At 37.1% G+C, this 27,201-nt stretch overlaps 1 protein-coding gene across 10 annotated transcripts in view; it reads left to right on the top strand.

Annotated features, from left to right (window-relative positions):
* Positions 1-27,201, top strand: part of NEBL (nebulette) — a 180,079-nt gene that overhangs the window by 132,053 nt on the left and 20,825 nt on the right. For 7 of the 10 annotated variants that reach the window (XM_001154532.8, XM_063781457.1, XM_063781456.1 and 4 more), the window contains 9 exons: positions 1,864-1,956; positions 5,113-5,205; positions 8,868-8,960; positions 10,693-10,785; positions 12,669-12,761; positions 14,356-14,460; positions 15,456-15,627; positions 18,467-18,559; positions 19,706-19,855. In XM_001154532.8, the coding sequence (XP_001154532.3) occupies positions 1,864-1,956; positions 5,113-5,205; positions 8,868-8,960; positions 10,693-10,785; positions 12,669-12,761; positions 14,356-14,460; positions 15,456-15,627; positions 18,467-18,559; positions 19,706-19,855 (985 nt within the window). The remainder of the gene's footprint in view (positions 1-1,863; positions 1,957-5,112; positions 5,206-8,867; positions 8,961-10,692; positions 10,786-12,668; positions 12,762-14,355; positions 14,461-15,455; positions 15,628-18,466; positions 18,560-19,705; positions 19,856-27,201) is intronic. The other 3 variants (XM_009458048.5, XM_063781459.1, XM_063781458.1) reach the window with 2 other exon arrangements.

Genomic DNA, 27,201 nt, shown 5'->3' with positions numbered 1-27,201 from the left:
TTATTTCTTTAAAATAATAAGAATACTGATAATTTTTACAAATTATCATTTTTCATGATTTTTTAGGAATTACAAATTCAAAATTTCCTCTTTGGTATAAATGACAGTTATTAACTAAATTTTAAAATTTAACTCAGGAAAGAAGTCTGTCTTCTACACAGATTTTACTTTGAAGATGAAAATAGTCATAAGAAGTGATTTTATTCCTGGTTATTGATTGTTTTTACTGATAATATATCTAACCATTTACTCATTCTTAATAAATTTCTAAACTTCTATATTTTTATTTTGAGGAAGAGGAATTGCATCAGCACTTTTTTTTTTAACTTTTATTTTAAGTTCGGGGGTACCTGTGCAGGTTTTTACATAGGTAAACTTGTGTCATAGGGATTTGTTGTACGATTATTTTGTCACCCAGGTGTTAAGCCTAGTACCCATTAGTTATTTTTTCTGATCCTCTCCCGCCCCTCCTACTTCACCCTCTGATAGGCCCCTGTGTGTGTTGTTCGCCTCTATGTGTCCATGTGTTCTCATCATTTAGCTCCCACGTATAAGTGAGAAAATGCGGTATTTGGTTTTCTGTTCCTGCATTAGTTTGCTAAGTATAATGGCATCTAGCTCCATCCATGTCCCTGCAAAGGCCACGATCTCATTCCTTTTTATGGCTGCATAGTATTCCGTGGTGTATATGTACCACATTTTCTTTATCCAGTCTATCATTGATGGGCATTCAGGTTGATTCCATGTCTTTGCTATTGTAAATAGTGCATCAGCACTATTAATTAAGAGGCTGAGTCCATTAATAAATGTATACACTTGACTTCTGTTCTAAAATTGTAAAAAATGACCACACAACTAATATTTTAAGATAGAATTAGCTCAGTCATTAATAGTTAAGCAAGCATCTCATCAAAATATAAATTCTAGTAAGTGTGAGGACTTCTGGAATATTTCCTACCTCCTAATTAGTTGGCAAGCGCCAGCTCTCAGAGTAAGCTGGTCACGTGTCTGCTGGGTCTCCACAGGGATGGCCAGGCTGTACTGAGAAATGGGAAAGTCTTGATGGAAGGATGAGGAAAAGAGGCTGTGTGATTCTATAGTGTTCTATAGTTCTAGCCTTTGGAGGAAAACATCTCTCCTACCGTGCTCTCCCACTCACGCGGGGGCCACTGGATTACCAAACGTCAAGAAAGGGAGTAATTCTATCCGCATTTACCTTTCTTATAATTACTGTTTTTCTGCAGAGTACTCATAACGAGAGCACTCATAAATACTCTTGTGTTTTTGTTCTGCTTTGGGTTTGGAAGGGTAGACGTTAGTAGGGGTGGAGACACATGGGAGAGGGTTAACAAATAAGTGGAAGATGAAGAAGATAGACTTGAAATTAACATTGATATTGACGATGAGCTAACATTTTCTTGGAAGAGAATGTGGGCATCCTTGTGTTTGGAGCATAGAAATTGCCTAAAATGTTATTTTCTTTTTGAATTCAGTGATAACGGCTTAATGGGCTTTTGTAATATCTGCTTTTTCTCAAATACACATGGGACATATATTTATATTTGAAGAAAGGAACTCTGGTTTGCCAATGTGTATTCTTAAAGCAAATAATCTGCAGTCAGCCATGGTAGTGGTCTAGACCTAGAGCAGGAGAGGGTTATTTGTAAGATTATGGGATATAAAACCAAAGTTTTCATGGATTATCTTAATGGATTATTTAATTGGTTCCTATAATTCCGGCACTCATAAATAGATGCAGTATTCATATTCTTATAAAACCTGAGAAATTGTCTTTCTAAGAGGCGGATCTAGGACTTGAATTCTGACAAGCTTAGTTATCCTTTTCCTTTTCTTATAATAAAGGTATTTTATAAGAAAGAAGTGGGAGCTGGCACTGCAGTGAAAGATACCCCAGAGATCGAACGAGTGAAGAAAAATCAGCAGAATATTAGTTCAGTAAGTTCTCTACAGCATTAATTATCTTTTCTAAAAGCAAACAGAAACTATAGACAAATGTTTTTAGTTCTTTACTCAACTGATGGCTTTTTTCCTTTTATTCTTCACTTTATTGAAATGCTATTTCATCATATATCAAAGATCTAACTTTCAGAACAAAAACTGTATCCTTGTTCCCCTTGACTCTGAAGCAGTGTTTCATTTTGATATATCACAATGAAGAAGAGCTAGGTCATTTTAATGAAACCTAGGATTAGATTTCATCTCTTTGAAGAGAATTTTAACTCTATTAAATTTTGCAGAGAAAGGATACATTTCAGTACCTCTCCACAAGTTGGAAGAAAGAAATTTTTCCCTGATACAATGATTAAAGGCCCCAGAACATTTATTTGGCAGCTTAAGTGAAGGATTAGATTTGGAAAGGCAAATAGTACCAGTTCATTTTTAACCGATGTCAGTCACATCTCTAAGCTTTTTATCAGACACGCTTCTGCCCATTTCTTCTTTCCAGCCCGTTTTACCTTCTGCTTCTTCCAGCAAAAACGAAAACAAATCACACATCTTCGCTATAAATTGTGAAATAACTTAGCTTCCAATAACCTTTAGACTGGGGGGAGGGGTCCTCTTCTGTTGGAAGGGTCCTTCTAACATTAAGGTGCTTAATATTATGGATAAAATTTTTTTTCCATTGAGTGTTTGACATTTGCGATGGATAATTGCTCTTCTTACCAATTTGATATTCTCCCATGTATATTTAGTACATTGAGTTTCTTTTCTTTTTTTTTTTTTTTGAGACAGAGTCTTGCTTTGTTGCTTAGGCTGTAGTGCAGTGGCGTAATCTCAGCTCACCCCGACTGCCTCCCGGATTCAAGTGATTCTTCTGCCTCAGCCTCCTGAGTAGCAGGGATTACAGGCACACACCACCACACCTGGCCATTTATTTTTATTTTTTTTATTTTTAGTGGAGATGGGGTTTCACCATGTCGGCCAGGCTGGTCTCAAACACCTGACCTCAAGTGATCCTCCTGCTTCAGCCTCCCAAAGTGCTGGGATTACAGGCATAAGCTACTGTGCCTTTCCATTACATTTAGTTTCTTGAGGAAGTAAAAAGGATTCGTTCTTTAAATCCCTTACTCTGACTTATCTTTTCACCTTATCCTTGGAAAGAGCACCTTCCCTTTAAGTAATCCAAGCAGAATGGCCTTGATTAGACTCATCTGTGGGTCACTTGGTCATTATGCAGCATCCAGAGAATATCAGTGTGGGTCAGTGTTTGTGAAGAAAGTGTAGAAGAGGTAAGAGAATGCAATAGTAAAGTATACTTCAAAATAAAAGTATAAAAAGTCTACAGAATATGAGTGCAATAAAACCTCTGTAGCACCATGGAGCTGTCTCTTGAAGAAAGTGTAAGGAGGACCTAGGCTTAAGGTGTGCATGAGAGTGGATGAATGTGTTCTTCTGATCTTTCATGGTGAGAGCCTGTGTTAGCCTGGTAGATGAATTAGTTTGGGAGAGAAGTATAAAATATTCATTGCTTCTCTTTCCAATGATAATATTTAAAATGCACCCATCGATGTACTGTGGTTTAATATTATAAATATTCTGTAGTGTGCAATTCTATAGACTACAGTGAAATAACTGTGCCATTTTGATTAGAGTCCCTTTGAAAAACAAAAGTGTTCATCTTTAATCATGTTAAGCTTCTCACCCGAGGAAAATCCCACAGAGTATTACAGTATATCATTTCTTCTCTTAGCATCCCACAGCTTCTTCTAGCAAACAATAAATGCATAGTTCTGTATCTGCATGAGGTTGGGCCATAAACTCCTGCTTAGTATTCAAATGGAAAGTTGCCCTTTTAAGATTAGCTAGATCTGTCAAACCAAGATATGATTCTCTAACATTTAAAGATCTCGACATTTTCCACCTCCAGAGTACAAGCCTTTTAGCTGTTAGCTCTCTGTCTTAAGAACTATTTTTGAATTTTATTTAGAGGTAGCCTGTCTCAGTGAACTTCCAATTTAACTGTTTTGGGTCTGGACTAATATTGGCATTGTTACTTATATGAAATCCACAGACACTAAGACATAGATGATATCTGAGATATTTAGGTACTGTTTCTTTATGACAGTCTGCATGGTTTTCACCCTTAAGCATTTTAAACATTACCAGGTGATTTCTGAAACATGTTTCATGTAGATTTAGATATTTACTAAATTTCAACACGGCCTCTTAAGTTGAGCCTATGCTTTCATATACTTACATATATATGTATCCTTTTCATTCAAGGAAGATTGAATTTGAATTATCTTCTATGAATTTTAGACATATTAAAATACCACCTGAAGTGATAGTATCACTAATCATTTTATGAGTTCAAAGAACTCTTTCTTGTCCCATGCATAACTGTATGCTTGTATTACCATTTGCCTGATTGATCTTCCTCTAAATATATTTGATGGGGGAGATTTTGAGTGAAGTAGAAGCCAGGATAAAGGTGAGCTTTTCCTAACGTGATTGTGTGGATAGCAGACATCTCTGACTTCCTGGCGCTGACCTTCCTTATAGTGATGCAGGACCCAGTGGTCTATGCTTTTAGTACATTTCCTTCCATCTCCCTTTTTCTCTTCTTTTATTGTGCTCACTTAATTTTTTTCCTTATTCTATAAGGAATTCCTTATTTCCTTATTTATTTCCTTATTATTTATGTGCTCTCAGTCAGACAAGCAATGCTCCCCAGACTCTGTGGCTAAATAAATTTGACTTTTGCCTTTAAATACTTGTTAAATTTTAATTACCATATTAATAGAAACTGATTTTTGGATAGAAAATAATCATTTTGTTTACGATAATTTACAAGGTTTTTTTCCTGCATCTGCCTAATGATAAAATTTATTTTTATAAGCAACATTTGCTTATTTTACTTAAAAAACTCCTATAGTGATGAATAAGTGAATAGATACGGATTTATTTGTACCTTAGGAATAAGGAATCCTGAAAGCATCATATAAAATTAAGAATTATGTCCCCAGTGAAGGAAAAGTAATGTTGGAATTAATAAAATTCAATTATGCAATAGTTACAATTGAAGAATTCTCAATATTTTAAAGCCTTGCATAGAATAAAGTTAACGTTATATTCTTATAAATTATGCAGGTGAAATACAAAGAAGAGATTAAACATGCAACAGCCATTTCTGATCCTCCAGAACTAAAGAGAGTTAAAGAAAACCAGAAGAACATCAGCAATGTGATCATATTTCTTAAGTATTTTTAAAAAATTTTATTGTATATCAACACATAATGACAGCATAAAACCTGTACAGATCAAATGCCATCACAATGAACCTCATTGCGAGAGGATCGGTTCCTTAAAAGTGGAGCTAGCATTTTACACATCTGTATGCCCTCCATGACACCTAGCCTAATGCCTTGTGTCAGCATTTATTTATTAAAGACACATATTATTCAGACATACAGAGTGGAATCATAGACATTGGAGACTCCAAAAGGTAGGAGGGTGAGAGCAGGGTGAGAGGTGAAATATTGTTGGGTACAATGTACACTATCTAGGGTAATGGTTACACTAAAAGCCCAGACATCGCCACTGTGCAATATATCTATGTAACACAACTGTTCTTGTACCTTTGAATCTATAATAATTAAAAAAGAATGAAACCTATTTTCAGAAACATATATTGATATTTTCTTTTTTGTTTTGTCATTTATTTTGTTTTGTAGACATATATATGTATCTATAGTCTCTATATATCTATATATAGCCTATATTAGATAGTCTGTATATCTCTATATAGTCTATATTAGTTTATATATAGTCTATATTAGATAGTCTCTATATATCTCTATATAGTCTTTCTATATCTAGACTACTACCTATCTATATAGACATATAGACTATCTATATATTAGTCTACAAAGCAAAACAAATCACAAAAAAGAAAATTTTCTATTTCTTTTATCTATACCTATTTCTGAAAATAGGTATAGATATCTATGAATATACATATTTATAAAAATAGGTATAGATATCTATCTATAGATAGACCTATATATAGATAGATAGATAACATATATATATATTAGTCTACAAAACAAAACAAGTGACAAAACTAAACATGAAATGTGTTATTGAATGTCTTCTCTGTTCTTGTTCTTGGGGGATTTTAAAGATGAGAGGTATGCCCTGAGATTAGGGGTCGTGGGCATCCTCAAGGTTTGTAGGAGAAACAGAGATAGGAGTATATAGCTATGTTCACTGTTTAAGTTCCATTACAATAACTGTTATTTGTTGGGTGCTTACTATGCATTTTGGGTACTTTACATTGCAATATCTCATTTAATCATAAGTAATAATGCCTCTTGCAAAGTGCTGTGCGAACGCAGAAGGACGGCTATGCAGTGGAAGAGACAAAGAGCCTTGGGGAAGGGGTAACGTTGGAGTTAGGTCTTGAAAAGGTAATAAAGGTTTAGAGCTGAGTTTTGTGAGGAAAGGCATTCCTGGCAGAGCAAACCAAATATGTTCAAGATCCAAGGCTTGTTCCAGAATTCAAGAAGAGGGTTTAGTGTGATGAGTACTTGGGGTGAAAGATGGCAGGAGCGTATGCTGGAGAGGGAAGTTGAGATACAGATCACAAAAAGGTAGTATGGATTCCCACAGTGTCTCTAAAGTGTGGTTCATATACCATTATGGCATTCCAGTAGATATTATGTGGCTTACTGATAATCTTAATGTTTAAGAGCAGTTGACTTCGTGATTAAATTGTTCTAATGTTTACCTTCTTCCAAAAGAAGGGTGACTAGTTTTCAATTGATGGTAGAAATATAACAATCTCTTAGAAATAACTTTATTTGAAAATAAACAGTGAATTAATTTAATGAAAAAGTATAACATTGTAGGTGTTATTTGTAGTATTTATCTGGTATGACATAGAGAAAGGGGCATGCAAATGGCAGAAATTTGGGAAATTTGGATAACACTCAAGTGGTGGAAAAGAACGTGAACCCTGGATCCTGGACTGTTGGATGGTTTGATCCTAACTCCAGATCTTACTTGTTGTATAATTGTTGTAAGCCATTCACCTCTTGAAACCTAAATTTCCTCTATATAAAGCAAGGATAAGAGTATTGAAGAGATATTGATTGTGAAGCACACAGCATGTTTGTGAAGGGATGAATACAAGATGTGAAGATTCTATCAAACTTATGCACCCAAACTTATATCCACTAGAAATTGGCAGTAAGAGTTTCTCTTTGTCAATAATGTGAATTTACTATTCAGATGTAACCCCTTTGAGCTTTAGCCAGAGTGATTTCTTTCAAGCTTGATACAGATTAAACTGAAACTTTCCTCCCTTTAGCTCAATCACCCAGTCGCAAGAATCTGCCTAACATCTCAAACTACATACCATGGCACACAGAAAGTTACATATCGAGGAAAGAGGCCAGAGGAACCTTACCCCTTTTCATTTATTTTTTAAACTTATTCAACTTCCCTTCACTGTCATGTTCACTACTAAGAGTATGCATCTTAAGTCTGTTTCTTTTTCTTTTCTTTCTTTCTTTTTTATTTTTGTTTTGTTTTTTGAGATAGAGTCTTACTCTGTCACCCAGGCTGGAGTGCAGTGGCGTGATCTCATTTCACTGCAACCTCTACCTCCTGGGTTCAAGCAATTCTCCTGCCTCAGCCTCCTGAGTAGCTGGGATTACAGATGCAAACCACCATGCCTGGCTCATTTTGTATATTTAGTAGAGATGAGGTTTCACCATGTTGGTCAGGTTGGTCTCGAACTCATGACCTCAGTTGATCCACCTGCCTTGGCCTTCCAAACTGTTAGGATTACAGGCGTGAGCCACCAAACCCGACCTCAAGTCTATTTCATCAGCAGGCCCTGCAGGTCTTGTGGGGATTTCTTGTAAAAGAAAATTCCCTAACCTGAGCTTTAAAGCCTAAAAAGACACTAAAACTGTCCCTGTGAAGTTTCTTCTAATGAGATCTTAACCTCCAGCTCTACTTTTGTCTGCCAAAAGTTCATTTGCCATTCTGATTTTCTCTATTGATGCTCATTTATTTTGGGAGGTGTTGTGGAATTGTTGGGAAAGCTGACCACAAACAATGGAGTTAGATCCCCAGCTAAGAAAAACACCTCTGTGCATTAAGTCAGGAAAATTTCTATAATGCTAGGTCAGAGATGGGGCTTCCAATGTTAGAACGGCATAGAGAAGAACCTTTGAAGTTCAAGGTTTCTTTATACAGTAATAGTCTATCACTAAAGTTCAGGTACAGGATTTTGTTACTCTCCTTCCCAATGATAAGAATGTAGAATTATTATTTTTAAATATAAAATGGCAATTTGATAAATGTTGCTTTAGTGCTATGAAGAAATGAATTCATAGAATTCATTCTTACTGATGAGGGGATTATTCGTTATTACTGATAAGATCAAACTCAGAGAGGCCACCAATAAATAATATAATCTGAAGGAAAACAACGAAAAGTGTGACTTAAAACATTTGATAAGGGTTGGGTGTGGTGGCTCACACCTGTAATCCCAGCACTTTGGGAGGCCGAGTCGGGAGGATTGCTGGAGCTTGGGAGGTTGAGGCTGCAGTGAGCTGTGATGATGCCACTGCACTCCAGCCTGGACAACGGAGCAAGACCTTGTCTCAAAAATAAAACAACAACAACGACAACAAAACCACTTGACAAGGAAAAGACTGGCATCGCCAAGAAGATAAAATCTATAAGCAATACATATTTCACTATGAAATCCTGATGATGATCTTATTAATGAATGTTCTGTAGCCATGTGACGTTTTAAAAAAATCTGTTGCAATGTTTTGGGATGTATTTATTTCCCATAATCTCAAACTGTCTTGCACCTTGTCTCTCAGCTCCAGTATAAAGAGCAAAACTACAAGGCCACTCCGGTAAGCATGACCCCGGAGATAGAGAGAGTGAGGCGAAACCAGGAGCAGCTGAGTGCGGCAAGTCCTTTCTGTTTCCTTTTATATTTTCTCAAACATAACATATTTTTATTTAAAAATATGCCCTTTGGAAGGCCATTATCCTTAGCAAACTAACACAGGAACATAAAACCAAATACTGCATAATAATGAGAGCTAAATGATGAGAACACATGGACACATAGAGGGGAATAACAGACACCGGAGCCTGTTGGACGGGAGAGGATGGGAGGAGGGAGAGGATCCGGAAAAGTAACTGTTGAGTACTGGGCTTAATGCCGGGGTGATGAAGTCATCTGTACAACAAACTCCCATAACACAAGTTCACCTGTGTAACAAACCTGCACATGTACCGCTGAACTTAAAAGTTTAAAAAAAAAAATGAATTTGAGCAACATGCAATTATATGGATGAATCATATCATTATAACATGAAAAAGTGAATATGTACATGCAGCATTAATTCTTTTGTAAAATTTAACAACTGCAATAATAATGATGATGATAAACGGAATATCTCCAGATTTAATAAAACTATCTAAAAATTTAAAAAGGAAAAGTTTTACACCCTCTGCATTTTTGGATGTTCCTTTTCACATTTCCTTGTTGAAGGGCATGAACTGCGTGTCCAGGAAATTTGGGACTGTGTTGCTGTACCTTAGCTGTGTTTGCTTATTCAAGAGATCTTCATTAAGTACCCAAATGTACTGGGCATTGTCCTGGTCACTCAGACACAAAGATGGGTAAGACCCACTTTCTATCCTCAAGGACCTCATAGTTCAGTTGGTAAATCTCTTTAAAAAAATGCAGTTAATGGAGAATACTGGATCTGATGTCAATATGAAAAGAAAAATATATATATATTGGAACAGGGCAAAAGAAGACCTGGCTTGACTGGCATTCTAAGACATAGTATCAAGTCAAAGAGCCTTATAAATGGAAAACATTTTTCAGTCATTCAATAGTCTGTTGTGAATAAAGCAAAAATAGTTAACAAGGCAGCGCTACTCTGTGCTGGGCCCTGTACTAATGTTCTATGTAAACCCATGAGGTCAGCACTGTTTGTTTCTCTGGTTGGTAGATGTGGGAAACTGAGTCTTGGGGAGGTCAGAGGACATGCTGGCCTCCCACCCCCGGCCCCCACACCCAGCTAGTAAAGGCAGAGCTGAGATTGGAATGTATTGTTGAACTTTCACCAATACAAACAAAAGCCTTCTTTTTCCAAAACAAGTACCTTTGAAAGACTTCAAAATGTAAGAGTAGGTTCTCCTGGGTGGAGATAATGAGGCTCAACACTGTTTATCCTTATAATATCCCTGGGAGGTGGTGGGAGTCAGAGAGCTTTAGCTTCTATTGAAGGGAGAAGCCCCACGGTCAGAAGACAGTAAAAAGCCTTCCAGGGTGACAGGGAATGGACTTCACAAGAGTTCTCTTGTAATGACTTCATTCTGGCGTTTCTTTTAAAGCATGTTGCCTTATGATTCCATTACTTTTATTTGTGGAATTTATGGTTAATTTTGATATTGAAGAGGAAAGCATTTATTGAAGACATATTTAAACAGTACCAGCAACAACTTGTGCTTGCTAAATCAGACCCATCGGAATGTGGGCGTATATGTAAGCGTGAAGGTTGATGTAATCAACTGTGGAAAAAAATGTGTAAAAAGTTGGTGCTAATTTTGAGCCTCGTCCTTTGTGGTATTTCAGTGGAGCCCATTGTGCTATCTGTTAAAGTTCTTATTTATCCTTCTTAGGTAAAATATAAGGGAGAACTTCAACGGGGAACTGCAATTTCTGATCCACCAGAGCTGAAGAGGGCAAAAGAAAACCAGAAAAACATCAGCAATGTGTGATCATCTTAGTAACTTTTTTCTTACACTATCAAATGCATTGTCCACGTGTGAATGAAGGGATTGTATTTATAGAATTTTCATAACCTTGAGCTGATGTCGTGTTCTCATTTGACTAACAACTTATTTGAAAGATTTCAGGGACTTTGGTATTGTGGGAACAGTCAGGTGTTCCCCACCTCAGGGTTCCCAGTGACTCATCAGGATGACTTTTTTCTTTTTGTTTTTTTGAGACAGGGTCTTGCTCTGTCACCCAGACTGGAGTGCAGTGGCACAATCTTGACTCACTGCAACCTTTGCCTTCTGGGTTCAAGTGATCCTCCCACCTCAACCTCCCAAGCAGCTGGGATTACAGGCACATGCTGCCACACCTGGCTAATTTTTGTATTTTTTGTAGAGACGGGGTTTGGGCTGGTCTCAAACTCCTGAGCTCATGCAATCCGGCCACCTTGGCCTCCCAAAGTGCTGGGATTACAGATGTGTGCCACCGGGCCTGGGTGACTTTTTTTTGACAGGTTGCTGTGTATCCCTTCTATCTTGTCATCTAGCTGATGGGTGCTATGGTCCCCTCAAGGCCCAGAGTCGTAGCTTCTGGCATCCTGGCCCTACAAACAAACATTTTCCCTCCCTTCTCTACCAGCATGTGTTCCTGTTCTTGCGCTTCCTCCGAGCCCCACTTTCCACTTCCCACAATTATGACTCCATTTTTGGGCAAAGTCTAGGAAGAAATGATAATGTGTGCATGGCTGAATAGGTTATATTGGACAGGACCATTTTGGGGGCACTTAATAAGGGGCTGGCAGTTTTTACCTAGACACCAACTTGTGGCCTGCTCCGATTCCCTGTTGTTGAAATAATTCACGGATGCAGTTCAAGAAGAAAGTCCTCTTTTACAGTCATTAACATATAGATTGGGTTCTTTGGAAGAGGAAACTTGGAAATCTATTACGTTCAAAGAAATCTTTTATTCTTCACACCTTTAAAGTCATTTTACCAGTTTATAATGCAAAGGCAGGTGATTGATACTTTTCCTAACAACTATATTTTAGAGAAGTAGACGCTCATCTTTCCCCCATATATTTAGAGTCATACTTGATGTGACTCCATTATTCTCAAAAAGGAACATTGTTATTGAGACAAGGAGTGGACCAGTGAGAAGCATGCTGGCTTTTTAAAGGATGCCCACAGTCACCTATTTAAACACATCTTTACAAAAATTCTGCCGCAGTTAATTCCTAAGAAACCACCACCATGTAGTACCAGTCTACGGTGAATACCTTTAAGTAATATCCATGAAGACATTTATTCTCATTTCCTTTTGTGATTAAATATTTATTACAGCTTTACGGATGGTATGCCTATGTATTCGAGTACATCCACAGTGATTTGGACACATGTACTCTCTTATGGGATGAAATGAAATAGATTGATTTATGATGCCAGCATTTTAAATACAACTCAACCTCTGAAAATATTTTTTGTAGTTTCCTACAAAACTTCCCTGACTATCTCATTAAAATAAATACTATGAGCCAGGCACTGTGGCTCAGGATTGTCATCCCAGCACTTTGGGAGGCTGAGGTGGGTGGATCACTTGAGCCCAGGAGTTTCAGATCAGCTTGGACAACATGGCAAAACTCAATCTCTACAAAAATACAAAAATTAGCCAAGCATGGTAGCAGGTGCCTGTAATCCCAGCTACCTGGGAGGCTGAGGTGGGAGGATTGCCTGAGCCTGGGAGGTCGAGGCTGTGGTGAGCAAAGATGGTACCACTGCACTTCAGCCTGGGTGACAGAGCAAGACCCTGTCTTAAATAAATAAATAAGTCTCTTAGTTGAATTGATTCATAGTATTCTATTTTTTGTTCTCTGAAATGATAGGTTTATTACAAAGGTCAGCTGGGAAGAGCTACCGCTTTAAGTGTAACTCCTGAAATGGAAAGAGTGAAGAAGAATCAAGAAAATATTAGCTCGGCAAGTGGTTTTCTTCATTTTAGACTATCACAAAGGATGTGTCTTTTATTATTTACTTGCGGTCCTCTTTTGCTTGTGAAAATAAAACTTATTTTCAAGAAACATTTGTGATGTGTCCAATAAGTACGTGTGTTATTTCAGATGACTTCCAAAAGCTGCCACTGCAAACATTTACATTATCTTGCAACTCTTTGTTATTTCCAGATGTGACCAACAGTTACATTCAAAGCTTAGGTTAAAATTATATTCATTTAAACAGCTATTCATGATATGTTAGCCGTGTCTTTGAAGGTGGTAAAGCCTTTGATGTGTGCATTAAATAATTGTCATTTTCCTGAAATATTTCATTGAACATGGATTGTTAAATGCTGTCTGCAAAACAAAATAGGAGATGAATCATTACCCCCACTAAAGACTTACAGAAAAGAATCCTTAAATACAATTAACGTAGAATTCAGTTGCTCACCAAAGTCCAGTGGTGTACATGAGTATCTTATTTGAATGTTGTGCTTCCTCTTAGTGAATATCAGGGCTTCAATTCTGAATTGTACATAATGCCCTCAGGTCCACAATAAGTGGTATCCATATCTTACACCTAATCAGTTTCATAAATGGCGGTGTTCTGATGGGCAGTTGTGAAGAACACAGGCCCTTTTCTTAGCACACCTTGAATAGCTGTTTGCCTGAGAATCAGCATTTAGGCTTTCCAATTTACAGCTTCCTAGTGACATTTCTGTCCAGAGATGCTGTGTGTATTTAACATACATTACCTTTAAGTTGTGGCTGCTTAGAAGAACAACTAAATTTGTTCCTCATTATTTCTTATTCCCTAAGCAGAGAAAAAAATAAAAAGAAATAGAGAGTAGCTTGTATGCATTTTTCAACACTCTTATGGTAGAAAATGGGGAAATTTAGAAACAAAATAACTTTGGGTTCTATTTAATAGTTTTGGATTTTCTCTGTTTAATTTAAATATGATAACCAGTTGTGTGTGTGTGTGTGTGTGTGTGTGTGTGTGTGTATGTGTGTATGTGTGTGTTTGAGACACAGTCTCTGTTGCCCGGGCTGGAATGCAATAGCACAATCATAGCTCATTGCAGCTTTGAATTCCTGGGCTCAAGCAGCTGTCTTGTCTTAACCTCTCAAGTAGCTGGGACTACAGGCACACGCCCAACTAATTTTTTTTTTTTTTAATTTTTACTTGTAGAGATGGGGGGTTTCACTGTGCTGCCCAGCCTAGTCTCAAATCCCAGGCCTCAAGTCATCCTCCCACCTTAGCTTTCCAGAGTGCTGTGATTACAGATACGAGTCCTCGGGCCTGCGCAGGTTTACAGACTAGATAGATAGTTACTATTGGTCATTCACACATTTGTTTAGAGTTGATAGATTTAGGTCATTTTGCAGTAGGCGGTGGAGGAGATCTTTGATTGTAAAATTTTAGGTTGCTATTCTAGAACAAAATTTAATTCACTGAAATAGTTACCTGGAAAATAATTTCAAGTATGTTGCATGTGTTTCACTCATTTGTAAAGCTTAAAAATGTTACATCATGTGTTTTCTTATCGTTGTCTTATGCCTACTATTTACTTTGCAGGTAAAATATACCCAGGACCATAAACAGATGAAAGGTAGACCAAGTCTGATTTCAGATACACCTGCTATGAGACATGTTAAAGAAGCACAAAATCATATTTCAATGGTAGGGTCCAACCAGATCATTCTTAAAACATGCTAAGGAATGGCCGGATCCAGTGCATGGATGGCATTACTTCACTATCAATCCGATAACTAACAAAGCATGGAAATGTGGTTGGCTTGTCTTTTGAGGGAGGGGCATTTCTAATCACACTGAAATGCAGTGGAAACATTTAGTCTAATAAAATGATTTTTCTCAGTGACTTTTTCTGGTGTGTCTTTATTTCTAACGTGACTACTATAAACTCATAGTGTGAAAGATATTTGTGTAGACTTCTTTCCAATTAATTCTAAGAAAAAATTTGGTCTGTTTGCCTGTCATAAAGGATATGAAAAGAAGTGTGTTTTTAAAGCTGTGTTTTTAAAAATGTGTGTTTTAAAAATTATATTATCAGATATAATTTACCTACCATAAAGTTTGCCCATTTAAAGTGTTCAATTCAATGGTTTCTAGTATAATTTACAGTTATACAACTATCTCCTGGACCTAATTTCAGGACATAAAAAAAGTATATTTTGAAGTATAAGTTTTTGTAATTATATTAAACATGGTATATATTGTTACCTATAAAATTTCAAACTAATTTTAAATAATGCCATTTTCATGAATGATTGCCTGGAAATAGATATCACTTTATTGCATACTGAAGTTGAAGAGATAGGAATTTTAATTTATATTTAAATTAGTATATTTTAGGAAGTAACCAGGATTTGAGAATATGTATTTTTACAAGCTCTCAATAATATATATATAGTTTTATATATAATTTAAAATAGATATGAGCTATAATGATTAAAAACTTTGTGAAAATATCAGCACTTGATTTCTGATGCTAAGAAACTGAAGTTCCAGACTTTAGTTTTGGAGTATTTGGAAAAGATACATACATGTAGACAATCTGCACGCAGCCAGTGCAGTGTACACCTGTCATTTAATAAAAATGTTGTGAAAGAGGTAACTGTCCGCAAAATTCAGTATGATGATTTTTCCTTTTTCAGGTAAAATACCATGAAGATTTTGAAAAAACAAAGGGGAGAGGCTTTACTCCCGTCGTGGACGATCCTGTGACAGAGAGAGTGAGGAAGAACACCCAGGTGGTCAGCGATGCTGCCTATAAAGGGGTCCACCCTCACATCGTGGAGATGGACAGGAGACCTGGAATCATTGTTGGTAAGCTGACGGCGTTTGTCGGCAGGCGTGTGTGGTCGAAAAGATCATGCTTGCTCTAGCTTCAGAATTACCCTCTTGAGTCATCTGACTCCTCATCACATGTTGGTTGTGGTACCCAATTTAAAATGGACTGCAGGTAAATTATTATTTTTGTACGATGTGGAATGGGATTTCTGGCATTCACCTGGTATCATCTCAAGTCTTTTCTATTATTGGAAGCTCTGTCTTTAATACCTTGCTAATTTTAAGAATGTTCCTCCTTGTATCACACACCGGGGCCTGTTGTGAGGTGGGGGGAGGGGGGAGGGATAGCATTAGGAGATACACCTCAACGCGGCACATGTATACATATGTAACAAACCTGCACGTTGTGCACATGTACCCTAGAACTTCAAGTATAATAATAATAACAAAAAGAATCTTCCTCCTTGTTAAGCAGAGAAGCAGCAGAGATATGAGTGATCACAATGGTTGAACAATTACTTTGTTTTTCTTTAAAAAGAAAAACAAAATAATTGTTTTTCTGCTTGGTTGACATGTTGTTCTGTTGACATCATGTGCATAAGTGGCAGAAATAACCATATTGCGTTTAGGTCCTTTTATCACAAACAGACATGCCATGGGCGTTCTGATGGTACTCCATAATAGTAATAGCTCATTTTAAAAATATTATTTCTGGACTGGAATAGTTGAGAGCCATCTGAAAGTCTTGCAATTAAGAGAGCAAACTTTTATTCCTGCTATCTGTTTCTTATAGTCAGGAGAAATCCTAGAAGGATATTTGTTGAATGGTGGCTGAGATATCAGAAAGGATCATACTGAAGTATAAGGCAGGGCTAGGAAGGATGGTTATTGATTTTTCAGTCTGTATCAACAACTGAAGACTATTGTCTCCTTCAGAGCAGTTAACCTCTGAATTATGTAGTTACGTAGCTTAAAGAATATTTTTGGTATATGCCACTCAGTAATATCAGTGTTAGATTTTCTTCATCTTCAAAAGTAGGAGCTTATTTTTTGGTACTAGTGAAAGGCCATTTAGAGATAAGCTAAATTTGACAGGGTAATGTCTTTACAAAACCAGGGTGCTAAAGTCAGAGCAGCACTAAGTAACTTTGATGATTATACTAAAGTGAGTCTGGAAGTATTTTCTGAAGAAGGATTCCAAACATGTTTGTAGGCAATTGATAGCTTTGCTGATCTGCCTGAGTTGATTACTTAAAAGGATCACATTAAGTTGGATGGATGAGTTGTGATGTTTTCATTAAATGTGACACCAAATTAGAGTTTCATTGCTTTGTGCTAAAGGGATGGAACTATCTTAAGGGATAGTGCAGGGGTTCTGATTTATCTCACTTAGGGTGGAACTGCTAAAGTCTGTACAGCTTACTTCCAGGCTCTGCAGACATCAGAGGTCAGGAATGATGGTGAGGTCGTTGCTAAAAACCATGAAACTGTCTAGACCATGGGCTCTCAGAATTCAGTACTCAAAACCATTGAGGTTGAAATTATGATTGTTTTATAAAATATAAGATGTATGACTCTAAGTTATTTACTTACTTGCCAATCCAGAAGTCAGTTTATTTATTCTTATTGGGAAGAACTGTTTTCCATTGAAATTTCCATAATTGGCCAACATTAAACTTTCCAATGAGCCAGCTTCTGTATCAGGCATGAAAATACACGTTTAGAGATTTTCTGAGTAATTCAGATTAAGCCAATTTGTGCTGCTTCTATTTTTGTTGGAGGCTCTGCTACTTCTTACGAGCTGTGTAACCTTGGCCAAGCTACTCAATTTCTCTGTGCCTCAGTTTCCTCATCTACAAAATGAGGATAATATGTATGAAACTTAAATTAATTAGGTGTTAAATGAGAATAGTGCCTGGCATATGGTCAGCACTACATAATATTAATTAAAAACAGACAAGCAAATTTCCAGTTCCATTTTACAAATTAATTGTTTTTGCTGTAGCCCCATTTCTGCCGTATGTCTATAACTAGGTTTTTTTTTTTCCCAGATGTTGGTACAGCTGTAAACAGCTTATTTTAGGATCTGATGCCCTTTTGTTGGAGAGACTGGTGAATTCAGAAGTTATTAAAATAAGAGGAGAATAAAGTGGTTTGCACAGTCTGATCACTGACTATAGCAGGGGTCCATTGACAGCAGGAAGCTGATATTATTTCTCTTTTCATTCATCATATTTCCTTGCTGTGTGCCTTGCTTGTAACACTTTTTAAATAAGTGTATCTAATAAGATATGCATCCCCTAAGATACACTTAACTTGCACTCACAGACTCAGAATGAAAACTAGACTTGCCACCATTCCACATTTTAAATATTTATTTCTGTTATAGAAAGGGACTTTTTTTTGGTTTGTTTTGTTTTTTAAACATAAACTTCTCAATTGTTTCCTATGAATTACTCACATGTCCTGAATCAGAAACTATAATCAAACATTTTGCTTGTTTCAGCCTGTGGAGAGCAAGAGTGACTGGGGATTCAGGGGTGCTGTGAGGGAATGCATATAGCTGCCCCATGTGCTCCTGTGTTGTGTGATGGGTCACAGGTACTTCAGCAAGGTCTGATAGGGCAGCTCAATGAATAGAGCAGGCAACTTCAATCTGATTACAAAGATTTCTTAACAGATACTTGTGAAAGCAAGTATCTTTTCATTCTCTTCTGAAGTCAGCAGCACTGTGAGTTTGTCTGTTACATGTTTGCTTTTTATATCTATTCCTTTGCATACTTTGTCTCGACTCTTTTGGGTACTGGCTTTTTTTTTTTTTTTCCTTTTTTAAATTCCTTCTTGATGAATGTTGATTTCTTCCTTTTGGCAAAAGACCTCAAAGTTTGGCGCACAGATCCTGGCTCCATCTTCGACCTTGATCCCCTGGAAGACAATATTCAGTCTAGAAGTCTCCATATGCTCTCTGGTATTACTCACTTTTTAGTTCATCCCATTTATGTGGTTTTGTCCCAAAAGTGAACCACTATGAACTGTAGAGGTTCATTGTGCTGTGTAATGTAAATTTTAAAGCTGAGAATTTGGCAAACCAAAAAAATGCTATGCTACTTTTAAATACAATTAGTCATTTACGAAAAGAAAACTTTTTAATATATCTTAATTAGTCTGTCCTAGATTCATTTAAATAAGCTTTTTATTAGTAAGAATGCTTTTATATTATTTCTGGGTTTACAAATACAGTTATTTGGATTGCGCTAAACTGTTGAGACAAAAGGAGATTTGTTTCATGAAATACATTGTTATAATTTTTTAAAGGTAGATTTAAAGAATTATATATAGAACAGTAGAAAGGTTTTTTACATGGCATCGTAGATGTCTTAAAATAAATTTTCAAGTATCTTTAAAATTTTCTTTGACATTTTATATAATGTAAAATGAATAGTTTACATAGGAAGCATAGTTGGCTTTTAACTTAGATTGCAAGTTCATAATTAAAGGCAAAAAAATGAATAGTTGGGGTACGAATGATGGCTTGATTTGACATTTCAAATTTTCTCTGACAGTTATGCAGTTATGTTAAACAATAGATAGCTATGTCATTTAGATCTTGCTCTAACCCCTGATTTCTACTCTATATTTAATTGTTGATGTGAATAGAATTGAATACCCGAGGAAAAGCAGGAATTCTAGTACTTTTATAGTCACTTTCATTCATATAGTTAGCCAAACAGTGTCACTTGATTTTCTAAAAATAAAGAAAAGGCAACACATACTATGTATCTGGTGATAGTTTAAAGGAATTATTGAAAACCAGGCATTACAATTAACAAAAATTTATTAGTTTACCAATGTTTTCTTAGTCCTTGTCAATTTCCTATCCCTTACCCGTCCTTTAAAATTGAGACTTAAAAAAGCATAAAACGACGGTTAAGTCATTCATGTAGTTGACGCAATGCATGCTGAAGTTTGGGAATAGGTGCCTAGAGCTGAGATTTTGAGTTATTCTTTACTAAGAGATTGTTTTTCTTCTCTGTTAAGCTTTTAAGTAATTTTTTGTTGATTTTGTTTTTCAAGTCACTTAATCACACGTGTAAATATTTTCCCTCCAATATAGAAAAGGCGAGTCACTATAGGCGACATTGGTCTCGATCCCATTCCAGCAGTACTTTCGGTACAGGTCTCGGAGACGACAGGTCAGAAATCTCCGAGATTTACCCTAGCTTTTCATGCTGCAGTGAGATAACAAGACCGTCTGATGAAGGAGGTATCAAACATGCACCACTTACAAAGAAAATCGATTCATTTTTTAAGTGTGTCACAAGAGTGTCTTTAAAATTCTTTTCACTTTTGCATGAACATCTATCCTGGCTGTATTTGAGAATTTAAAATTAAGTTCAGAAAGTTAATAGTCTTTTTTTTTTTTTTTTTAAAGAAAAAACCCTACTAATTTGCATTTTTGCATGTTATTTTCCCCCCTGTCTTACTTCACTATTATCACAGCAATGGATTTGTAATGACAAAAGGGTCTTGAGACTTGCTGCTTGAGTCTGTTTCACAGGAGTTATATGTGATAAATATACACACTACACAGTCATAGCAGAAACTTGAGTTCTGCATAGTTTTTATATGATTTCCATTAAGGAAAAAACTCAATCTTACAGTAATATTGGGGTGCCTCAGAGGTTATAATGAATGTGTATATTTTAAATATTAATATAAACTTGCAGACAGAGTTAGATCTTGCCAAAAGAAATTGGGCATAATACTTGGGATATGAGAGGGGTTTTTTTTTTTTAAATGAGAAATACTATTGATTGTTAATAATCTTGTCACTATTTTATATACCCACTCTTTTCCTGTATCTTCTGTTTTCTGTATCCAGGCTGATGGATTAAGCCTAGAACTTCAATGAATTTCTTTAGGGTATTAAACTAATTTTACTTATAAATCTGTTTTTAAAGGTTAAGACTAAAATGTTTCCTCACCTCATTGCAGTTATATTTTAGTACAGCAAGGAGGGGGAAAGGACTGAAGCATATGAGAACAAAAGCAATACTGAATTTCCCTTTCAACTCAAAGGCCATATTGTTGAAATCCCAAAGGTAGGAAATTTTGAGGTTGAGCAACTTAACACCTTGGTGGGTAAAAAGTAATGTGACTGAGGAAATGACCAAGCTGCGAAAGATTTTATAACTGTGTAATTAGTTTTTTTGCACTCATTACAGTGAAACACTAATGGGAATAAAATATATTATATTCTATACATCTTGAATTGTAAAACTGGACTGACCTTATTTTGGTAGAAATTTATTAAGGGTCTCCTTTCTGTGTAACTAATGAAATCATTATAAACTGGTTGTTTTATTGTGGGTAAAAATACATGAGAAAATCTCCCCTTTTTGTGTCTGTCTGAATTGCTAATGAAGGGTTCAGTAACTTCTGATTACTTTTTTGATAGAGTCTTGCTCTGTTGCCCAGGCTGGAGTGCAGTGGCACAATCTCAGCTCACTGCAACCTTCACCTCCTGGGTTCAAGTGATTCTTGTGCCTCAGCCTCCTGAGTAGGTGGGTCTACAGGTGTGTGCCACCACACCTAGCTAATTTTTGTATTTTTTATAGAGACGGGGGTCTCGCAATGTTGTCCATGCTGGTCTGGAACTCCTGACCTCAAGTGATCCACCCACCTCAGCCTCCCAAGTGCGGGGATCACAGGCATGAGCCACTGTACCTGACCTCTGATTACTTTTTTTGGACGTGGGGTCACTGATTTATCCCCTCAGTGTCCTTCCTGGTTCTGTAGACGCAGAATAATATTGATATTTAAAGAGATAAATAAAACCCAAAGCAAATACAAGAACTAATGTTGATCAACCTTATTTAATGTTACTCAGTTCAGCGTACTGGAATTGATGTCTCTCCCAAAGGCAATGTACCAGAGAGTCTTTGTTTCAAGAGTGACCCTTTACTTCATGTCTATCCTCCTCAGTCCATCATTCATTCATTTAGTCACCAAATGTTTACTGAGTGCTGTTTGTGCACTGGCCAAGAGCTTAGATCTGGCAATGCACACAGCAGTGAGCAAAAGAAACATGCATCCGCTGTAAGGGGCTTAGAGGCTGGTGGGGGGACCTTGACATTTAGCAGACACTTAAACAAGTAAGACATAATGAAGAGCAGAATCAGGCCTGTGAGGGGGTGGAATGAGGGCTATAATAACAGCGCAGCTGCATCGGGCCTTGATGTCAGGGAAACCTTCCTTGGGGAGGGGATATTTGAGTAGAGATGTGAATGCTGATGGACGTTAACGAGGCTGTGGGGCTTTGGGAGAAAAGTGTTTCTGATAGGACAGAGCATGCAATATCTGATTGGATAGACGCATGCATTGGATAGGGCAGAACATTGAGATGTTCAAATGGAAGCATCACACACACAATTAGAGTTTAGAAGAGGAGGCCGCACCGGAGGTCAGTTTGGAAATCATCCATCCAAGTCTATGATTTAGGTCCTAAATGAATCTGTGTAGAGATCAGGAATTCGGAGGGCCTCTGCTTGGATGCCTCTACTCCCTCTGCAGCAGCAGACCACACCCACGTCACTTGTCTCTTTGCATTCTCTCCTCCAAGGCTGTAAAAACCTGCTGCTGTTAGTTAATCACCTCTTTTTCTTAAGCCCACATTCCTTCTCTTTTCTAATTATTTCTAGCAAGAGGACCCTATCCTAAGCCAAACTGAATGAGAAAATGTCTCATTGGAAGAAGGTATAGGCAAATATTCTTGCATTTATACTAGAATTTGAGTAACACATGGTTGGGTAAGAGGGAATAATCATATTTTTTTTTAAAGGAGGAATTTCATACTTCTTCAAAGATGGGGGGAGATTTTGGACAGCAGCGATGACTCAGTGACTCAAATAATGCCTTGTAAGAAAAAGTTGACTTTTTTTTTTTTTTTTTTTTTTTTTTTTTGAGACGGAGTCTCGCTGTGTCACTCAGCCTGGAGTGCAGTAACGTGATCTTGGCTCACTGCAACCTCTGCCTCCCAGGTTCAAACGGTTCTCCTGCGTCAGCCTCCTGAGTAGCTGGGATTACAGGTGCACGCCACCACACTTGCCTAATTTTTGTATTTTTAGTAGAGATGGGTTTTCGCCGTGTTGGCCAGGCTGGTCTTGAACTCCTGATCTCAAGTGCTCCACTTGCCTCCGCCTCCCAAAATGCCAGGATTGCAGACATGAGCCACTGTGCCTGGCCAAAAAGTTGACTCTTTGGGGTCATTATAAATTTCCGTTGTTCTCAGTCCTCTGTTTTGAGGCCAAGATGCTCTGTCTTTAGGGACATTGCCTATTTTAAAAAATAGATATTGGGGTATGAAGCAAAAGTCAAGATGTACCAATAAGTTTTATAACATAAACACAAGTGACATGTGCCCACAAAAGAGCCATATGAATTTGAAAAGATTTTAGGATACGTTGGAATATGCTAATTTAATTTAAGTGAAGCAAAGCACATTCTACCAATTGGCACCTGATGTCGGTATTCAAATGATTAGTGACATATATCAAACCTTATAAGTTCAATACCACCTCTCTGCTTCCCACTTCCCTGCAGAAATCTCCTTTCTGAGCTTCCCAGTTTGCTAAGTGACAACTACAACTTTCCAGCTACTTAAACCCTTTGGAGTCATCCCTGACTCTTGTCTTTCACTCATACCCCATGTCTAGTTCATTGGCAAATCTTGTCAGCTGGACCATGACAAAAATATCCAGAATCTGAGTGCTTGGCCCTACCTCCATTGTTGCTACCCTTATATCAGCCACTGTCATCTCTTATTTGGACAATGATAGTTGCCTCCTGACTGGTTTGCCTGCTTCTGCTCTGGCCACACCATCTTCCACCCACCTCCTGCTCTGATCTGTTCTCCACCTGACATCTGGAATGATCTTCTTGAAACCCTGGTGACATCATGTCACTCTTCTATCATTTTGTTCTGAATATAACCCAAATTTTCATCATTGTGTACAAGACCCATGTCCGATCTTGGGCCCCGGTCACTGCTCTGAACTAATTTTCTGCCATTCCAAGTATATCTATCCACTCTCACCATTTCCGGTCCCCTTGCTTTACTCAAACTTTCCAAGAATGCTTCCCCCTAGGGCTTTTGCACACACTGTTCCCCCAGCCTGGAATACTTCTGCCACCCCAGATATTTGCTTAGCTAAGTGCCATTTTTCTTTATGTTTCAGTGGGCCTGCAGCATATTCAGCATTGGAGCCCAAGACTAATTCTGATTCACCCTCTCTTAAGTGGAACGGTGCTTGGTTAGTTTCTGCTAATGTTGAAATAAATCATGTTACAGCTAGAGGCCATAATGGTAGGGTTAGTCATGTGAACCCTTGTGTGGTGATGAGGGTTGATAAAGCAAATGATCGGCTTATCAAGAAAACTAACAGGAGGATGATTGCTAGGGGAACTTTGTATGGAATTGTTTGGGCTACTGCTTGAAGTGCGCTAATGAGTACATATTTTGAATTGAATGTCCAGTGCTCAGATGGTACCCTCTCTAACTACTAGAGATAAAATAGCACCCCTTTCCTGACTGTCTGTCCCTTTTCTCTGAATTTTTTCCTTCATAGCACCTGGTACCACTTCAGATATTATATATTGATTTATTTATTTGTCTCTCTCTGCATGCCCAACAAGATCAGAGGTACTGGCTGTTTTGTTGACTGTTGTATCTCTAGCTCTTAGAATAAGCATTCAGCAACTATTTGGAGAGGGAATAAAATGGCCAAATGAATATTTTAAAAACAAGGACCACATGCATAAATATATGTAAGTATAATTATTTTTATAAAATAAAATTCTCTTGGGGAAGGCTTTCAAGAAGATTCTTACATTTTTATGATGTTTTGATATGTTTCAATGACATTAAAGCATAGCTGAAAAAATACTCTAAAGTGGAAACATTCCCAGTATGTGTGCGTATATATATATATATATATATATATATATATATATGTATATATATTTTTTTTTTCGTACAGAAGGAAAGAAGTCTCCATGATTTCTCAGTGGCTTTGAAATTTAGGGTCCCCTTTGAAATGTGTGCTCTGCTGGGCTCTGGTGAGAAGGTGCTGATTGACTCTATAAAAAGTGGAGTGATGAAAATCGTTAGTGCTTTTAACAGTAACAGTCAATCATATGCATTTGTTTAAATTCTATCCTAGAAATTGAAAAGAACTTTATAACAATACTAGTTAGGGGTAAGATGAAGAAATGTTTATAAATATTTAGAAATGCTATTTTTCTTCTGGATGTTGTTGATTCTTTTAAATTTATTTACTTTTAAAAACAAAATGTAGTTAAAGTTTTTTGGTTCAAGATCGTCTTCTGAGTACCACTGCTATAACGGACTATTTTAAGGATTGATTTTTCTTTTTTAATGTTTCAATGGATAAATAATAATTATACATATGCATGAGGTACCAAGGGATGTTTCGATCTATACACCATATAGTGATCAGAAGATGGTAATTAGCATATTCATCATCTTGAACATTTATCATTTCTTTGTATTGGGAACATTAAACATCCTTCTAGCTATTTGAAACTATATAATATATTCTTGCTAACTATAGTCATCCTACAGTGGTATAGAACACTAGAATTTATTTCTCCTGTCTAGCTGTAATTTACATGATAAAATGTATTATGTCCCAGAAAGACGTCCTTTAATATTTGGTTGCCTGCTTGTGGTCGGGGTGGGGTGTGTGGCAGTGGTGTCCTGCGGTGGCCGGAACCCTGAACTGGAGGACGAGACATTGGACTTAAGTCCCAGTGCTCTCACGACTTGGTCCAGGTTATCAAAGAGGTCATTTAACCTTATTAGGCTTAAATTTTGCATCTGTCATAAGAATGGCGCAGAACAAGAAGCAGATATTTTACGTTTCCTCAGCTAAGTGCCCTAAATAAACTTTTTTTCTTTCTTTTCTTTCTATGTGTAAGAATGTGTTTATGTTCTGAAAGTGGTCTGTTTTACTTTATGAATGAAGTACTTGGGCAGTTATGAGAGTCACAGTTTTCGTTCCTTCTTTCGAGTTAGAGTAAGTTCTGATTGTTAGGACAAAGGGTTGAACAATCAACTCATTTTGTTAGGCAAAAGTACAAGGTTTTCATCATTCACATTTGGTTTTCATGAGCATTAACAGATAAGCCTTCTCCTTTAAGTTTTCATCATCATTTTGGTTATGTGTTTTCCGTGATATTTTCCCATCTTACTTTGATTGTTCAGTATTTTCATTTTCCTATGTGATTATTTTGGACTTTCTTTACTTTTCAATCTACTTTTCAATGTATTAAGTTACCAAAGGGTTTTCATTTTACATCTCTGCTGTGTTACTTTGATTTAAGAACAGAGGCTTTTATTTAACCTTTACCCAATTTTGTTTTGATTCATGAATAGTATTACTTGAAATTATCTTTACTGCCTTTTGGTATTAGATTCGCTTAACTTATATTTTATTTGACACACAGTTCCTTTGGTGAAAAGGATCCTGATGATTTCAGCTTATTTCACTGTGAGGTTTCCTTTGATCTTTGTGTTTGCCTCTAGTTCATTGCCTGCAATGTGTATCTGCTTCCCGGTATTACTTTGTGTTTCTTTGGTTTTCCTTAACTTGCAGTTTTCTGGTATTGAAAGTATTCGTACGTGCTTGCAATCTCACCTGGTGTTTACCTGCCTCGATTTGAAGTTGTATTCAGTTTTGCTTCAGGTATGCTATGTGTTTCTGTTTTCCTCCGGAAAACATAAAAGGATATGGGAGTGTGATGGGGAATGAAAAACAGATGCACTTTTCAAAATAAATATTTTCAGCTTTCCAACCTCGTGGCCTTTCCCATTTTGCTGTGAGAGAATCTTATGGGGATGGCCTAGTCCTGCCTTAACTGACTGAAAGTAAGTTTCTGAATTTTGTAGCAGTTTAACCCACCCTAGCCAGGCTATGCTTCTGGCATTTCATCCCATGTAATACGTATTCAAGAGTTGCAAGAGATGCTTCAGTACATTCTGGAACTCTCAGTTTATTGTTCATAGCATATATCAAGAGGGCAGTGCACCAACTGTGCGGCCAATTGCCCTGGTGTTTTACTGGTACCCATAACTCCATCTGCTCAGTCATCAAACATTTATCTAGTATCTCTTGTATGTGTGAGATACTGGGAACACAAAAATAAAAGAAACAGTTACTGTTTTTAGAGAGCTCACATTCTGTTAGGTGAACCAGTTGCATAAAACCATTGTGCTCAGGAAAGCATTGTGATGAAGTATTGCATAGGGTTAGAAATAGCCAAGTAGAGGCCAGGTATGGTAACTTATGCCTGTAATTCCAGCACTTTGGGAGGCCAAGGCAAGCAGGTTACTTGAGGTCAGGAGTTCGAGACTAGCCTGGCCAACATGGCAAAAAACCTTCTCTACTAAAAATACAAAAATTAGCTGGTTGTAATCCCAGCTACTCAGGAGGCTGAGGCATGAGAATTGCTTGAACCCAGGAGGTGGAGGTTGCAATGAGCTGAGATCACACCACTGCACTCCAACCTGGGTGACAGAGTAAGACCCTG

This window comes from Pan troglodytes, chromosome 8, assembly GCF_028858775.2.
Source record: "Pan troglodytes isolate AG18354 chromosome 8, NHGRI_mPanTro3-v2.0_pri, whole genome shotgun sequence".
Taxonomy (NCBI): domain Eukaryota; kingdom Metazoa; phylum Chordata; class Mammalia; order Primates; family Hominidae; genus Pan; species Pan troglodytes.
This window is presented reverse-complemented; position numbering and strand designations above follow the sequence as displayed.